Raw genomic sequence first — 18677 nt, 5'->3', positions numbered from 1 at the left:
ATACACAATAAGAGTAACTACTCGAATATACAACCTAACTAGCTGTACACAACACATTATTCTAACCAATTCTAACTTACATACCTAACAGCTAGGTCAGAAGCAAAACAGATGATCAAATACTAGAGACCCACAGAAATGAGAGTTCTGTAAAAAATCAGGGGAGTGAACAGATGGCAATGGCAGAATGATATTAAAAATGAAGATATGAGGAAAGAATTTGACTGTTAGCATGTGTGACCAGTGCTAATCTGAGGTTGTATGGTCACTTAAATAGAAAATCAGAGGAAAGATTAGCAAAGCAAGTGTTTGAAGCCAGGATGGTAAGAAAAAGACCCAGAGGAAGATCAAGATTAAAGTTGATTGATGCAGTTAAAAATACATTAGAATACTGAAATATAAGCTCCAACAATATTAGAGCTCCTACAGATAAGACTAATTGGGAAGAAAATTGCTGATAGGAAATTAGTAATAATGAACACATTTAATGCTGTAATATATTATTTTGTACACTCCCTAAGGAACTGGAATATTGGAATAATGAGTTTTGATAAGAAAAAAAAATTTGCTTTTTTTAAAAAATAAACTTTCAGTAGGAACTGATGTTCTAGGGCTAAAATGTAAAGATGCTATGACTTAAAAAAAAAAAAAAAAACAAGATGAATTATTACAAGGAAAATTCAACTCTGTAATCAACGGCAATCATCTGAAAAGGATACGAGTTTCATAATCTAATGGAATCTGAATATCAACAATATCACCAAAAGGAATAAATGCAGCATGAAGAACTTTTTCATCTACTTCTTCAGCCAATCCTCCTAGAAATAAAGTATAAATGATTAATTAAATAATCAATGAAATACAGACATTCATTTTTCCAATTTTTTTTTTTTTTTTGTACTTATGTGCTATCATTACACTTTTTTCGGTTACAAATTTCAAGGGAATATTTAATATCAGGAAATATTAAATATTTCTCCAGCACACTGTTCTCCAGCAATTTCTATACAAAGATCATATGAATATATAGAAGTCGGTATGTATTACTAAAGGTCAGGATGTTCAGGAACCAAAACTTAAAATAGGATGAGTGGTTGACGATTTGTTGGTGCAAGGACAGTAAATTTCATACAGGGCAATTCCAAAGGTTACAGCAGTACTCAAGATAATGATAATAAATGAACAAATAACATGCTATGTACAAAAAGCAAATTTTAAAAAATTAAACAATGCTGTATCTTCACACAAATAGTGATCATGATCAAGTATGTATATATAAATTATGTAAAAAGTTAAAAACTTAATGAAATATGTCCAAGTTAATATCTGCCTGAGGCTTGGCCAGATGAGTAAAAATTTTATTCCTTTCTTGAGTGAAGTGCTGGCACTAAACATGGAAAATGGAAAGACAAGTGTCGCACTGCTCACACACACACAGAGGTGGTGTCATCAGCCCATTGATGTGTATGATGACCGTGTGTATGATGACCATGTCTTATGTGGCACCTAGCAAGAAAAACTTACTCTGTTTCTACATTGACTAGAACTGCCAATGCTTAATTTCAGGCTTAATCTCATGCAATTTATTTGTCGGTGTTTCCAGCTAGTTAGTATGGGCTAACCTAGCAGCTGCAGTCTCATTTCCCTTAATTTTGATGTGGCTGGGAATCCAGTATAACAAAACACCAAAATTAAGCATCTTCAGTTTATACAACAGTTGTAGAAGATCATAAAGCATTGGATGTAGATTGTACACAGTGGAGGAGATAGCCTATAAAGAATTCAATGAGTCTGAATAAATCGTACATTGTTGGTAGCAGTTTTCTTCTGTGTGTACAAGTGCAAGCCAAATGGCATTCAGCTCAGCTGTATAATTACTGCATTCAAGTGGGATCTGTCTAGATGTAATAATGTCAGGAAACACAGCAGCAAAACCAACAGAAGCCTCAGATCTTGAACTGTCAGTATAGATGAGTAAGAAATCAGAGTACTCTATTCTTTGCAAAATAAACTTCAGATAAACAGTGATGGAGTAAGAGAGATGTCATTAACTAGCTGTGTGAGAGGCTGAACGGAGTGCACCTGCAATGGAGGATTGCGGTTATTTCAGTGCAGGTAATGTTGTCAACATTCAAACCAAAAGCTTGCATTATCTCTCTCACATGCAAACCAAAAAGGAAGGCAAATTGCAGTCTGATGTGTGTAAAACTGAGTTTCCAAATATAGACAAAAAATGTTAGTCCACTCAGGATATTTGGAAGAAACTTTATTTTTAGGTCACAGTTATGATATAATTGTTTCCATTGAGGTGACAACAGAGGTTCATTTGCTTTGACATAAAGGCTTTGAATGAGCAATGTGCAAAATGTGCCAGTAGCAATTCATACACCCTGATGACAAATAGGATACAGTCATAAGAAGGTGCTCTTCCTCGCAAAACAGTAACCTTGGGACCTATAATAAAGCCATGAACGAACAAGTGCATGATATCACAATATACAAACCATGTCAGAATATCCTCAATAAAAATTCACTTCTACATCCACTTTACTAGCCTCCATGTCATTCACACCAACAATAATGACATACACCATCACTTTCAGTCATCCAGACTATACTTAACAGAAATTCAAATAGCATCTACTGTCCACCTCCAATGTCCAAATTACAGTGGAAACTCGGTTGTCGAACACCTCTCATCTTGAACAAATCAGTTCCCGAACATATTTTCAAAACCAAAAATGCACCGATTTCCGAACAGGCAAACCAGCAAGCACGTGATCCCTGGGCTGAGATGTATGGCGAGAGAGCATCACTTATACCGCAGCCGCCTCTCAATCCCGATACTTGCTCGAATTTTCAATGCCTTTTCTTGATTTTCTTTGTGTTTTGCTGTTTTTTTTATAAATTATTATTAAATAAGCCACCATGGGACCGAAGAAGGATAGTGATAGCAGCAAAGCGAAAAGAAAAGTTGTTAGAACCACGATAGGGGTGAAAAGAGAAATCTTACCCAAACATGAAAATGATGTTCGTGTCTCGGATCTTGCCATGCAGTTCGGTATGGCGATATTAATTATCTGTATAATACTCAAAAATAAAAAGGCGATCAAGGGAGCTGATGTTACAAAAGGAGTTAAAGTTCTTACTAAACAAAGATATCAGATGAATGAAGAAGAAGTGGAAAATTGCTGATTTGGATAAACGAGAACAGTTAGCTTAGGTAAGCTGGCAATTCTTTTATTCAGTGGATCCATGAAGTCTTTGCCCCAAATGTGAGAAAATACCTTCAAGATAAAAATTTGGCATTAAAATGCTTTCTTGTGATGGACAATGCTCCTGTTCACCCTCCAGGCTTGGAGGACAAGCTGGTGGAGGAGTTTGATTTTATCACATTGAAGTTCCTATCCCCCAACATGACTCCTCTAATCCAGCCCATGGATTAGAGGAGTCATGTTGGATATGACCTCAGCAGGTCATATCGAACTTTAAGAAACACTATACCAAAGCACTGTTTCAAAGGTATTTCGAAGTTACCTCTGACACAGAATTAACACTCAGAGAATTCTGGAAAAATCACTTCAATATCCTCCATTGCTTAATATTCTTTTGTCAAGAATATTAAGCAATGGAGGATAGAATCCAGAACACCTCCTTCTGGAATACCTCCCGAAGGAGTAGAAAAGACAGTGATTGGAGAAATGTCTTCAGAGACAGAGGAAGGAAGGGAGGATTCCTAATTCTTTGATCAAAGAAATGTGTGTGAAATGGAGTGAGGTGCAAAGTTTTGTGGAAAGAGATCATCCTTTTTCTTCTATATTTTATCTATTTATTGTGTTTATTCTTTTTATGTAAGATTTTATACATGAAGTACTGTTGTAAAGGTTTAAATAAGCAATCATCTGGGGTTCAGGAACGGATTATTCAATTTTACGTTAATTCTTATGAGAAAATGGTTTCAGTTTTCAAACAAATCAGTTTCCAGACAGCCCTTAGGAACGAATTATGTTCGAAAACCGAGGTTCCACTGTACACACTTCACAATTTCTTTCACCTCAAGAGTGGCTGTGCCTTTGTAAGATCAGATATTGCATGCCAGAGATTGGCTAATTTAGAATCTCTTGCTTTCAACCTCCTCTGGCTCAAACGTTTCCTTTGTCTCAACTAATAATTCTCATCTCCTGAATTTACTGTTCGCCAAACTCTGATAACCAGTCAGACCTCTTCACATTCCTTTCTATGAAACTCAAACAACTGCAACCATCCATCTTAATAGCAAAAAAATCATCCTAGGTCACCAAAACATCAACAATTCCAACTGGCTTCTATTTTCCAACACCACCAACCAAGTTGGATGAAAGTGGAAATCTTTGCATAAGCAATGACCTAATACAAATTGTACATCTACCTACATGAATTCCTAATGATCCTCTTCATTCTTAATGTAAACAAATGACCTTCTCTCACTTAGCACAATTCCTATCTATAATTCTGCTGATGAGAATACATTTCACTCTTCTTCATATGACAAATCTGTAGTTCTCAAATGATCCAAGCTTCAAAATCTTCCATAATATAAACTCTGATTTCTATGCCATTTTTAAGTGGGATGAAGAAACCTGGTGAAGTAACATTCTACTAAAATGCAGTCTAATCCTATTTCCAAAAGAAAGATTCTGCTTACCTTTGTTAATACCTTGCTCTATAGAGAAGACAGCATTTCTATGCTTGGAATAACTTACACTGATAACCATTCCTGGTACCAACTTATTATATCTGCAGCCTCATCACAGATGAAAAAAAAAAAAAAAAAACTTAGTGTCCATTTCAACTCAAGATTTGGTTGTTTTGCAAATAAGCTGAAGCGACTCAGTTATGAGGACAGTCTTATATCTGCTAACAATACTTTCTTGTGGCATGTATACCTGTTTAGCAAGAGATTCAAACACTGCTGCTGTTGGAAATCAGCTAGCTCCCTTTCAGTTGAAAATACTTGACAAAGGTACTTCACATCCTAGATGGGATTTAAATCCAGGTCTTTTTGACCAAACAGCACTGTCGTTACCAAATGAACTACAGAGATATTTCTACTCAAGGCATGAATTCTCAACTGTATAACAACTAACTGTATAAATTCCATATTTGTCCAACTTTGGAATGCTGAGATCTGGGGCAGTGCACCAAAAACTATCCTAAAAATGCTTGATGCAATACAGAAGATAGCAATCCATTTATAACACAGATTAGAACCATGCCATGAACATGAATGTTTGCAACTGTCTTTACATAGGAGAAAAGTTTCATTACCCAGTATGACACCACTGCTTCATTTAATTGAGGCTCAAAAAAGTTCCAGGTTTGGTCTCCAGAGCTGGGTTTCCAAATTATGACTGGGGCTAGATAACTGGAAGGAGACCTTGCAGTAGCCTTTTGGAGAATGAGGAGAACTGACCAAGGCTTCTGACTTAATGTGCAATCCTCACCTTCACATGGAGCACTCTGTTGGGTATCTACCTGGATAATGAACGAACGAGGATAGGCCAGAAATTTGGGATTTTGACAACCAAATTGTATTTTTATTAAAGTTTATTTTTCACTAGGTTAGACTATAATAAATTTAGTTTAATCCTTTACCGAGTGAGAACAAACAAAGTTTGTGCCTAAAAATGTCTTCAGGACTGAATACAGTGTTGTTATCTTATCTGGGTAGTACAACACCAGGCAACTCGTAGCAAAGGTGGAACAAGCTACCAACACTCCTATCCCAGTATCTCCCATAATGCAAAACACATCTCTTTGTGGATATTCAGTCCTGAAGATATTTTCAGGTGCAAACTTTGTTTGCTCTCACTGGGATAAAGGATTAAACAAAATTTATTATTAGTTTAAACCATAAGTCAAAATGATAATACGACATGATGGCATTTCATGCCAGCTGGGACAACGCCCGGTAAACAAGAACCCTGTTGTTTTTGTGAGGGAACCAGGGCAAACTTGAAAAGTCAGCTACTAGAACAAACCCCAACTCAACATCAGCAGAAATCAAGACTGGCACCATCAACATAAGAAGCATCAATGAAAAAGAAATGGAACTAGCAGAAAAATTAGATAAATACAAGATCGCCATAATAAATGAAACCAAAACAAAGAAAACAAAAACAGTTGAGATCTTTCTAAACAACAAATACAAGATGTTATATATTCAGGAAATAACAATATGGGAAAAGAAGGAGCAGCTATAATATTAAATCCTAAATATAAGGATAATCTTCTTCGATGGCAGGCAATATCAAGTAGAATGTGGGCAAATATCAGAATGGGGAACTGGACAATGAGACTTCTTTGTGCTTATGGTCCCACAAAAGGTTCTAATAAGGAAGAAGTAGAGGAATTTTTTGAGACATTAGAGAAGGCAGTAGACACAACGAAAAAGGAAAAGTTGGTGCTTGTTGGATATCTAAACAACAGGGTAGGAAATGATTACAAGATATATCAGAAAGTTCTGGGAAAATCTGGAGAAAAGAGTAAATCTAATGGTAAGTATCTGCTAGATCTCAATAATGGTAAGTATCTGCTAGATTTCAGCTCAGGACATGGACTACTTATTACAAATGCCATGTTCCAACATAAAAATGTGCACAAATTCACATGGAGAGAAGATACAAGGAATAAGAACATTCTCATTGACTATGTTACTGTCAACAGTAATGTTTTCCCACTGCTTCAGGTCACAAGAGTATACAGAGAATCTGAAATAGAAAGTGATTGCCATTTAGTGTTGAGCAAGATAAAACAAAGACCAGATAAAGGCGTGAGGAACCTTTACTCTTTCAACTAAAGGTGAGTTAGTCAGTCTCATACGGAGTAAGAGTTTTTTTATCCCCATAATAGGCAAACCAGTCCTGTGAACACACATGGATTACAGTCATAAATACGTTCCAGCCATATGCCGGTCCCAAGCCTGAATAAAATAGGAGGATTGGGGAAAGCAATGGTGAAAAATCTCACCAGTAAAAATCTCACCAGGAATACTTTGTGAGAAAAACCTACAAAGTCACCTACAGTGGGGAACAACTGAAAGGGAAAAATCAGTCAGGATAAAACTGTACTTCATATTGAAAACACGGGTGTGTAAGAAAGTTTTGAATGGATCAAAGTTGAATGGCCATCAGATCTGAAATGTTGACTCAAATACACAAACATTACTCAAGAAAAACTGAAAAAGTTTGAAAACAAGAACCAAACCTTGGAAATTTAGTGGCAAACACTAAAGAAAACTTCAAATGATTCAGTCACAGAGGCATGTGGTGAGGTAATCTGCAAGGATAGAAAAATCAGAACTCCATGGTGAACTCAGGAAGTTAAAGAGGCAGTCAAGGAAAAGAAAGCATATCAAAAGTTCCTGGCAAGTAAGTCACCTTGTGTTCTTAGGAAATATAGAGGGAAAATGTAAGAAAGCAAAGCACTGTGTAAAATTAGCTAAACAAAAGTCATGGGAAGACTTTGGTAAGAAACATAGAAAATAAATATCAGGAAGGTGGTAAATTATTCTGGACACTATTGAAGAAGCTCAGAAATGAAGAAAAGATTACTGTAATAAGAATTAGAGATAACAAAAGGGATATGAAACTGAGGATAAAGATATTCTTGATGAATGGAGCAATTACTTTGAAAGATTGCTAAATGAAACAAGCAGTGATAGCATGGTAGAAAACACTGAACAGAAATGCCATCTGGAATATACGAGGGACGTCCAGAAAGTAAGTTCCGATGGGCTGTCAGAGAAACAAAAATATACTTACAAAAAAAACTTTATTGGAAATTAAAGTAGAACATTTTTCACTACTTTTCTACATAATTTCTGCCATTGTTCAGGCACTTATCATAACGAGGCACCAAGAGTTGTATACCTTTGTCGCAGAAGGTTGCCGCCTGTGACACAAACCACATGTTGACTGCTTCTTTGACCTTGTTGTCATCTTGAAACCACCGGCCACCAAGGAAAGATTTCAAATGTTTGAACAGGTGAAAGTCGCTTGAGGCAAGGTCAGTTGAAGATTCATGATTATGCCTGCTTACACACAGCTGGCGTAACACAACAACTTCTTGCTACCTTCGGCTGGGAACAATTTCATCATCCCCAAGAGAGTGTTGGATCTGGTAATAGTTATACAGTTATATGGTTATACAGGTAATAGTTAAAACAGTTATATGCTGTTTCAAGTAATTATCTCTTAGAAGGTGTATGAATTCTATTTCCTTTTTACCACGTGAGCTTTCCACTTTCCAATCGATATCACCATAGTTAAGATCTCCCGTAATAATTACTCAACCTGCACTCATTGCGCTAATTTGTTGATGCATGTCTTCTACATCACCCTTTGTATCCTCTAGCTTGTAGCAGCAACCAACTGCATATTTGGTCCTGTTGGCCTTCACACCAGATCGCCTCAAATGAACTATCAAATGATCATGCATAGCAAGGATTTAGGCCTAGCGTAGCCTGTTCCGGCTTTAGAATTCATTGTTGAATCTTTTAAGAGGACATCCTGGTTTTCTTTTTCCTAATACTTTAAGGCTTGTTTTGGTAATCTTCCTATTTTCATTCTTTGAACGTGTTCTATCAGTTTATGTTTAAGTTTATATTTTTTAATTTTTTCTATTACTGGTTCTTGGTTTAATTCTTTCATAATTTCTTGTTTCTTTTGTGATCATATACTTTAGTGCAGTTTTTTTCATAAACTTCATTTGTGCTGTTATTAATCTTTGTTTGTCTTTTTGTTTTATTGTCCAGATTTCACTTCCATACAATAAGACTGGCAGGGATAATGTATTGTATACTTTTAGTCTGGTTTGTTTTTGAACTAGGTTTGGTTTAAAGGAGTTAATTACACCTGTTATTCCCATCTCTAGGAAAGTATTAGACAGTTTTCCAAATAGCCAACATAGACCTAAAATCTATAAAGTAGGCCTAAATATTCCAATCATAAGAACAGTATTAAAACCTAGGTGGAACTTTCTCAAAGCTGACTGGGATTGTTTTAAGAAACAGGTTGACACTGTAATAAGATTTATAAAGCCCACTGTAAACAATTACAATAGATTTGATGGCATTATTATTTGTGCTGCCAAACAAACCATTCCAAGAGGTTTTAGGAGAGATTATATCCCAGGCTGGAATAGTGACAGTGAAAAACTGTATAGAGAATTCTCTACTAATAATAACCCTACAGTAGTCACTGAGCTACTGAAGTCTCTTGACAATGCTAGAAAAGACAAATGGATTAAAACAATGAACAATTTTAATTTTACTCATTCCAGTCGAAAAGCTCTTGGTCCCTGATTAGGAAGGTTGACCCTAATACAAGGACTTCTGGTAGACTGCCCACCATAAATCCAAAACACATTGCAAAGCATATAGTCTCGATGACTAAATATCCTCAAGATAGAGAAGCTACGAGAGAGGTGAAACAAAAACTAAAAAATCTTAAAACAGATCTCCCACCATCATCACTATCTCAGGCTTTCACTTCCCAGGAACTTACCCAAGAAGTTAACTCATAGAGGACTGGGAAGGTGGCTGGACTCGATAACATCTACCCTGAATTCATTAAGAACTGTGGACCAAAAACTATTAAATGGCTTACTGCTATGTACAATAATATCCTGGACTCTGGCATACTTCCATCAATTTTTAAAAGATCTAAAATCATTGCTGTCTTAAAACCTGGCAAAGCCCCTACAATTGCTTCCAACTACTGTCCTATCGCCTTGTTAAGCACCTGCCTGAAACTTCTCGAAAGAATGCTATACAACAGAATTTCTTCAAGTATACATAACAGAACTCCACAGGAACAGGCTGGCTTCAAACCTGACAGAAGTTGTTGCAATCAAGTACTGGCCTTTATAGAGAATGGTTATGAAAAACAATTGAAAACAATAGCGGAATTCGTGGACCTCTCTGCTGCCTAGGACACAGTGTGGAGAAAGGGTCTTATCTTAAAATTCCTAGAAACTATCCCATCACCAAAACTAGCCAACCTAATTAATCAAATACTAGCAGCCAATGAATCCAAAAGTAAATTCTTTAAGATTAAAAATGGCCTACCTCAGGGGTCAGTTCTTGCCCCATTGCTCTTTAACTTATATATTATAGTGATATCCCAGAGACAGCGTCATGGAGATTCGTGTATGCTGACGATATTGCCATTGCAACTCAACATTCCAAAAAGCTGAGAACACCTTAACTGAAGATCTGGCTGTACTTGATAAATACTTTAGACGATGGAAATTACAACCTAACCCAACAAAACTGAAGTAGCATCCTTTCATTTAAGTAATATCCAGGTCAACTATATCCCAAAAGTTTACTTCAGAAATAAACAGGGTGAAATTTAACAATCATCCAAAATACCTAGGAGTTACCCTAGACAGAAGTTTGACATTTAAATATCATCTAGAAAATAATCCTGGAAAATTAAAAATTCATAATAATATAATGCATAACCTTGCTAGTACTTCTTGGAGTGCTGATGCCCAAACCCTGCATACTACCACACTGTCTTTGGTCTATTCTACAGCAGAGTATTGTGCTTCCTGTGTGGCTGAACAGCGCACACGCTTCTTTAGTCGATGTCCAGCTGAATCAAACTATGAGGATAATCTCTGGAGCTTTAAGATCTACTCCTGGCCACTGGCTCCCAACTCTCAGTAATATAGCCCCTCCCTTGTTCAGCAGGACCCAAACCTTAAGCAAATTATGGACAAAAATAATTGGAAACAGTTCCTTGCCTATCCACCAAGACATTTCCTTCCATACTTCACAAAGACTGAAATCTAGGCACACTGCCTGGAGGAGTACAATACAAATAAATGACCAGAACTTCGACCTATGCGAGTCATGGGGAGAGTATTGGTTTCAATGTACCTCCAATCTTCAAATTCCCATTTCAAATCCAACATTTCGTCTGGAGGGCTTCAATCTCCCTAGACATGTCTGGACCACTTTAAATCGGATCAGAACATGGGAGATGTAAGCATCTCTTGCATAAATGGAGCTGGCCCGACACTCCAAACAGTGAATGCAGAAGAGGGAACCAGACTATCAATCACATTGTGCTTGAGTGCCCTATCTACTCATTCTCAGGTTCTAAAGAGGAGATTTTTTTAAACTGACCCCAGAACCCCTGGAGCGAATCCGGGATTTAAGGATTAAGCTCTGACTCCTGATTTTTAATTTTGATGGTTAATCATTTCAACCTAGTGTATCCCATCCCTTTTAATATGATTTTTACAATTGTTTTTATGCTGTTTTATGTAATTTGTATGTATTATCCTGAGACCTGTACATCATATGCTAAATAAAAAAATACACCTGTTATTTTTAAATATTTTGCAATTTTTAGGTTTATATCTTTTTAATTTTCATATGTGATTATACATCCTAGGTAGTTAAATGAATTAAGATCTTGTTATCTATTACTATTTTAGTTCTTACTGGATCTTGCCTTTAAAGGCCATAGTTTTTGATTTTTCTGTTGATATTATCATACCATAATCTTTGGCTATCTCATTTAGATCTAAAATATCTTCTCTATCCTTCCTGAAAATACCCATCACATTCAATTCCAATAACCGCATCTTTTGCTGTTGGGCACAATTGCCATTGGACTCCTATAACTCATTTAACAAAATAAATAAATAAAAACTTGGTATTCAAGTATTCAGTTGCAATAGCAGTTGTTATTATTATTACATCACACCTCCAGGGAGTCCAAAGACTCAAGGGAGGGTATCTACTCTACAACTCTTCGTCTCATTACATGGATTAAATTGCAGTTATTTATTTAAGGATAACATCACCTTTATAATATAAATTCAGTTTATTTGTTCATATCTGACATCAAGTTAAATGATTCACACACACACAGTAATACTTCAATTATTGAACCACATGGGAATCAGAGGTACTCTATAGAATATGCTAATCCATTCAACAATTGGTTATTTAAAGGTCAGAGAATTGAGGGATCGGTATATATATTATAAATAGCGACCCTGTTCTCCATCTAATTTAGTATATACTATCTTATTGTATACATTGGTTGCATTTATTACCAAAAATTTCAGTGCTTAAAAAAGTTCTTTTCTCTCTCTTTTCAATATTTGCAATATTATCATATACATTTACTTTTACGGTTATTTTCAGTTCTAATTAATGTCTGGATCATTTTTCGGACATCAAAAACACATTCATTTTTTTCCATAGCTTAGTTGGAGCAATATTCTTCGATTAGAATGACATTAGAAGCAAGGTATCTTTATAAGGGGTTTTTACATGAAGGCGAGTTAGCTATTGTCATAAGTGGGCTGTTGGATTTATTTTTATATATTTATTTAGTTTTTCCACTTCTCACAGTAAAAAGCCCGGGAACATACAATTACAGACAACACACAGATCTGCAAAAGGATGCGAGGAGTGGTCTACGAGTCCTGGGACTCGTGAGAAGGTATTTTACAAGAATAACAGCTTAATTAAGCAGAAATGAAAATATGGGAAAAATCTGGGCGTTAAATAAAATAACGAAAGTTTAATTTAAACTTACCCACATAAACAATACGTTTAGAACTTGCAGCCATTTTTCCTGTTGATATTTCAAATAAACAATGATTATCGCGAACACGTGGGTCAACTTTCTGACAGCACTCAGGAATAAAAACAAAACATATAATTAAGATGATACATTATGTGTTTATAATGATAACAAAATATTTAATTAATAACAATTCGATTTTAACTGGTCTGTGATGTAATTTATTATTTAAAATATAAATAAGAAATAGGATTGTGTTACATTCTCGCCAGAAATAGGATTGTGTTACATTCATGTCGTAGTTACACCACTAGATGGTGTAACTACGACAATTCATAAGACTACAATAGTTGCACAGTTGTGTATTTTTTTTATGCCTACTCTTATGAAAATGAAACCAAATTTGCTGTAACTAAGTGTTTGAGAGACACACATATTGATTTTTGCAACAATAAGTTACTTTTTTTTTTATTACTAATCCTTCAAGTTCAGTACAATCACTACCCCTTGCATTTTTAAAACATGTTATGGTCACACGGCCGACGAAAAGCTTTGTGAACTCGGCAAAAAGAAAAAAAAAAAAAAAAAAAAAATCAGCTAACGCCTTTTTTTTTTATTCCCGTATTTACGGGAGTAGGCGAGGCCATTTAGCCCTATCTAACTTTTGGAGACTGAGTGGGCAGTTCAATCTCCACTGGTACCCAATCAGAGACAGATGGCCCAAGGCTATCACTAATTAAGCGGTACGCAGTGAAGAGAGACGGCTCAAATGTGCCGCCATCTCGTGGTCTCTAACCCTAACACAATATATTTAATGTCTGAAATAATGTGGGTTCTACGGTCGATTTTCTTGAGTTTACAGGACGAAAAACCCGAGTTTCCGGGAGGAAAAACCTGCTTGCCCGTGCCAGAGATCGACTAACTCGGGAACCGGTCGAAAAAAGGCTTAGAAAAATTTCCTCTAGTCGCCGACTAGACTCGAAACCAAGACTTCCTTCGTGCGGCCTAGCGCGGTGGTGTGCAAACGCCACATCCACTGAGCTACACAGGCTCTCCAAGGCAAAAAGAAAGTAAAAAAAAAAAAAAAAGTCTCCCTCCACAAAGACCGGACGGTTAAACAGTGGTATCTGCAACATAATTTGCTCCTGTTCCGAACCTCCAGGCCAAGGTAATTTGTATAAGTTTCCAATCACCTTCTGGGCTCTGATCCTACTTATTCAAATATGTCATCATAAATCTAACATACTGAAGCTTTTATACTTGCTGCTTACTTAGTGGATCATATGTGAGTAGAAATTATATTCTGTGTCGGTATAATTTACTTTCTGACTCAGCGAAAAACTTGCTTTTTTATATTTTTACAACCCACGAAAGGTTACTTGCATTTCCTGGAGAAGGATATGTAATTTGTGGAATTCCTGCCATAATAATAAGAAGAAGAAGAAGAAAAAGAAGAATTTAATCACAAAAGGAACTGTCCTTTTAACAGCCAAATCCTATAAAACCATTGCGATATATGATGAAAATTGAAAAGATATCGAACACCCAGTGATATAAACTTTAAACTTGAATCCAGCCACAAGAATTTACATTTTCACAACTATAATATTCTATGTTTAAATGGTGTGTTGATGGGTAATAAGGTTCTCTCATAAACATGTATAAAAATAATTTAAAATGCAGAAAGACTTTGTGTGTGTGTGTGTGTGTGTGTGTGTGTGTGTGTGTGTGTGTGTGTGTGTGTGTGTGTGTGTGTGTGTGTGTGTGTGTGTGTGTGTGTGTGTGTGTGTGTGTGTGTGTGTGTGTGTGTGTGTGTGTGTGTGTGTGTGTGTGTGTGCGTGCGCGCGCGCGCGCGTGCGTGCATGCGTGCGTGCGTCTGTGTGTGTGCGTGCGTGTGTGGGTGTGTGTGAGAGAGAGAGAGAGAGAAAACACAAATTCCAGCCTCAAATATTAGAAAAGAAATAATAAACATTATGCGTTGAATAAAATATTCCTCGAAACGAGAAACACATAGTATCATTTGAAGCTTATGTAACTTTAGTATAATATCACTGATGTATTTCGGTTGGAAAAACCTGAATTCGAATCTCGTCTGGAAAGCGAAGAACATTTATCAGGCCTCTTCAGTTGAAGGGGGAGTTAATTGGTTGTAGCACGTTTTTCATCCATCAAAACAAGCAGCAAACTGGTAAGAAAAATATATGCAATTTACATATATAATGCATTCATCTCATAGATTAGTTGCTTCGGCCATAAAGGAAATCCGTATTGTTTCAGTTTGTTATGGAGCATGCTTACCCTGAAGCAAAAGTGTGCAATACTCAAAGGAGTTAAAGCTTTAATTGACTTCAATCGTTCGTGGCAGGGATTTTTTTTAACGACTCAAACAGAAAATATCTTGTGGTGAAATCAAATGTCTATACTTTAACAAGATTATAACATGTTTTAGATTGATATTGTTGAAAGACAATCCTTAAGCTAATAACAATTACAAAATATGCACATGCATCAGTACACTGTTGTATGACACAAAGAGCGTAAGCATATATTTATGTGCACTGAATTAGGCATCTACGGCAGTGTTTCTCAAAGTGTGGTATGCGGACCCCCGGGGATCCGCGAAAGGTCTTCAGGGGGGTCCGTGGCAATTTTCGGCTATGCATCATTAACGCATGGAATAAAATTTAAATTTGAGATCGTAAAACGTTCCTATTGTATCACTGAATAAGGTACAGAGACATCTGCAGGCTGTGTAACATGTTTCTCAACAAATAGTGCAATTAGAGACAACTAGGTAAAAACGGAACTAATGAATCGCATGACCCCTCCCACATAAAATACTGTATAGTAGACAATCAAAACCATATGGTGCACCGGCAACATATGGTTTTGTTTGAGTGAACGTGTTAAAACTAAGAAATATATAGTGAATGTGTTTCAGATGTTATATAAGGAATTCGGTTGAAGAGAATTAGCATTTCAACTGAACTGTCAGCTTGCTTTTGTCAATTAGGAGCGTGATCTTTTGTTAATACCGCACCAATCATATGGAAGTCTTCATAGCTGCTTTATCTCTATTGGCCTACCATTGCTGTCTGTTTGGAGTTCTGCTTTCACTAGCCATTTGTTGAAGGACTGTTCGTTAAATACGGTAATTTTTTTTTAGCTTTCAAATTCTTAATTATGGATCACTGGTTGAATGGATTTTTAAAATGCGCAAAAGAGAGGAAAATAGCAGATACAAGTAGCTGTCAGCAACAAGAAAATGTTGACACTGTATCTGGATCAAGTGAAATTGATAAGTGTGTGTCGTCTGACATCTCCAAAGGAACAACTAGGAAGAAGATGAGAAAACTTCGTAAGTACGATATAAATTACTTGAAATTTGGATTTTCATGGACGGGAAATGAAGAGGAACCTATTCAATTATGTTGCGGTGAAACTTTAAAAAATGGAAGCATGAAACCATGTAATTTAAATCGTCATTTTGAATCGAAACATAATGAATGCAAGAACAAACCTGTCGAATTTTTTCAAAATAAACTAAAAAATTTAAAAGAATCTTAAAAAGTGATGTCGATCGTGTCAGGAGGTGAAAACATGAAAGCTTTAGAAGCTTCATATCCTGTGTTGCTATTAATAGCAAAAAGTAGTGCAGCGAAAACAACTGGTGAAACTTTGGTCAAGCCTGCAACAAAAATAATACCGGAAATTATGATCGGAGATAATGCAAAAAGATCTTTTGATAGATTTGTCTTTCAAATAGTACCGTTCATCGAAGAATCACTGAAATGGCTGAAAATATAAAGCAAACATTGTTATCCGATATACGTAAGAGTCGTTATTATGCGTTGCAGGTAGATGAATCCACCGACATTACAAATTTCAAATCTTCTAGTGTTCGTTAGGTACGAAAAAAATCAAAAAATTCATGACGACCTGTTATATTGCCAACCCTTGCCAGAACATACAACAGGAGAAGAAATATTCAACAGCATAAATACCTTTATGCATCAAAACAAGCTTGATCGGAAAAGTTGTGTTGGAATAAGCACCGACGGAGCGAAATCCATGGTCGGATCTAAAAAAGGGCTTGTTTCAAGGATTCAAGCTGTTGCACCAAATGCAAAGTCGACACACTGCTGCATACACAGGGAGGCTTTGGCTAGACATATGATGTCTACAGACTTAAGAAAAGTTCTTAATGAAACTGTAAAAATCATAAATTATAATAAAGGCCGTCCTCTAAATGCCAGACTTTTCTCTCAACTTTGCAAAGAAATGGGAAGCAACTATACACAACTTCTTTTCCATACCGATGTTCGTTGGCTTTCTCGTGGAAAAGTTCTTACTCGTTTATTTGAACTTCGGAATGAACCACAAGTTTTTCTTGATGAAAAGTTTGAATTGAAAAAGTATTTACATAATTGGAAATGGCTCAGTCAATTAGTATACCTGGCAGATATATTTACTGTATTAAATAGTCTTAATTTATCTTTACAAGGCAAGGAAATTTCTATATTTCATGTCCAAGATAAAGTGAACGCCACGTTGGCAAAAATGAAGTTAAGGCAAAAGCAGGTTAGTAATGGAGAATTTGACGCGTTTCCATCGCTTCATGAATTGCTCACAAGTTCAAATGAACAAATTGATGATGATGTGAAAATTACTATCATGTAGCATTTAAAAAGCTTACAAATGAATCTAGAAAAGTATTTCTCTGAATTGGACATTAATATTGAGATAAGATAAGATACCCTTTCAATAAAAACTAATTTATGCCAAAGGGTCTATCGTCAATAGAAGAACAACTTTTAGAACTAGCTTCTGATGGTTTCCTAAAAAATAAATACAGTAATAATACGTTATCATCATTTTGGCTACAAATACAGAATGAATTTCCTGAATTAACAGATAAAGCTCTAAGGTTCATTTTTCTATTTCGAAGTTCATATCTGTGCGAAGTTGGATTTTCGGCCCTTGTAGATATTAAGACGAAGAAGAGGAATCGCATTATAGATGTCGAACCACATCTGAGATTGAAATTAACAACTATAGAGCCAAATTTTGCTGAAATTTTATCTCACCGTAAGCAATGTCACTCCTCTCATTGATGATAAATTATTTCAAGTAAATAAAACTTTATAGTATCTTTATAAAGTTTATTCTATTAAAAATAAATCATATTTTTTGTTTACATGAACATATAAATTCAAATAAAATAGATATTTAATTTTTTAATATTTTAAATTAATGTATTAATTTATTCGTTTTAATTAATTAATTTATTTTAATTTATTCGTTTTAATTAATTAATTTATTTTAATTTATTCGTTTTAATTAATTTATTTATTTTAATTTATTCGTTTTAATTAATTTATTTTTAATTAATTTATTTATTTTGAAATTAATTAATTAGGGGTACTTGGTAATAATGAAAATTTAAGAAGGGGTCCGCGGATATCTGAAGTTTGAGAATCACTGATCTAACCTTAACACACTTATGCCGCCAAGTATTTAAGCTGACTGCTGTAACTAGTGTTGCCAGCTTTTTTTCTCGGAAAGTCAGGGTTTCAACATCGATAATTTATCGCCGACAGTGGTGATTTTTTTGACTATGTCGGTTATCAGGTGATGAATGCAACATCATTTTTAATTTCCTCCGTGTGGGGCGTACGCCTCATGTTGGGAATACGCAGAAGACACCGCGCTACTAGCAGTCCACAGACATGACCACCGCTCTTTCCAAAGCACAATAACACCTTTACGAAATCACAACTCACTTCTACCAAAACTCAATTATAATGAACAGCACCAAAACACAGATATTAATCATTAGACGACACCTCCAAGGAGTTGTCGCTTAATAATAGTGATAGTAGTAACATACAAACTGTTACGTGTTATTTACCAGTTCTCGTCAGGTAAATAAATAAATAAATGAAAGTATTTTCATTGTAAATATTGTAAATGTATAGAGGGCGTCCAGATGAGTTTTTTATTTTATTTTATTTTTTAGAGCGCTTTTGTATCTTCTGCTTTGAGATGTGTATAGAAAGGTTCTAGTCGTTATGTGGTAATTGT

General features: G+C 35.6%; 1 protein-coding gene across 3 annotated transcripts in view; it reads right to left on the bottom strand.

Annotated features, from left to right (window-relative positions):
• cyp33 (peptidylprolyl isomerase cyclophilin-33) overlaps positions 1 to 12858 on the bottom strand; it is a 165169-nt gene extending 152311 nt beyond the window's left edge. For all 3 annotated transcript variants that reach the window (XM_090402107.1, XM_090402105.1, XM_090402106.1), the window contains exons 1-2: positions 12606 to 12858; positions 720 to 818 (exon numbers count right to left, since the gene is read on the bottom strand). In XM_090402107.1, the coding sequence (XP_090258233.1) occupies positions 720 to 818; positions 12606 to 12639 (133 nt within the window). In that variant the 5' untranslated portion in view covers positions 12640 to 12858. The remainder of the gene's footprint in view (positions 1 to 719; positions 819 to 12605) is intronic.
• Positions 12859 to 18677: the final 5819 nt, after the last annotated feature.

This window comes from Typopeltis vanoorti, chromosome 12, assembly GCF_054136105.1.
Source record: "Typopeltis vanoorti isolate ZY-2024b chromosome 12, IOZ_Tvanoo_1.0, whole genome shotgun sequence".
Classification (NCBI taxonomy): Eukaryota; Metazoa; Arthropoda; class Arachnida; order Uropygi; family Thelyphonidae; genus Typopeltis; species Typopeltis vanoorti.
Note: the sequence above shows the minus strand (reverse complement) of the source record. Positions and strands in the feature narration are given on the sequence as shown.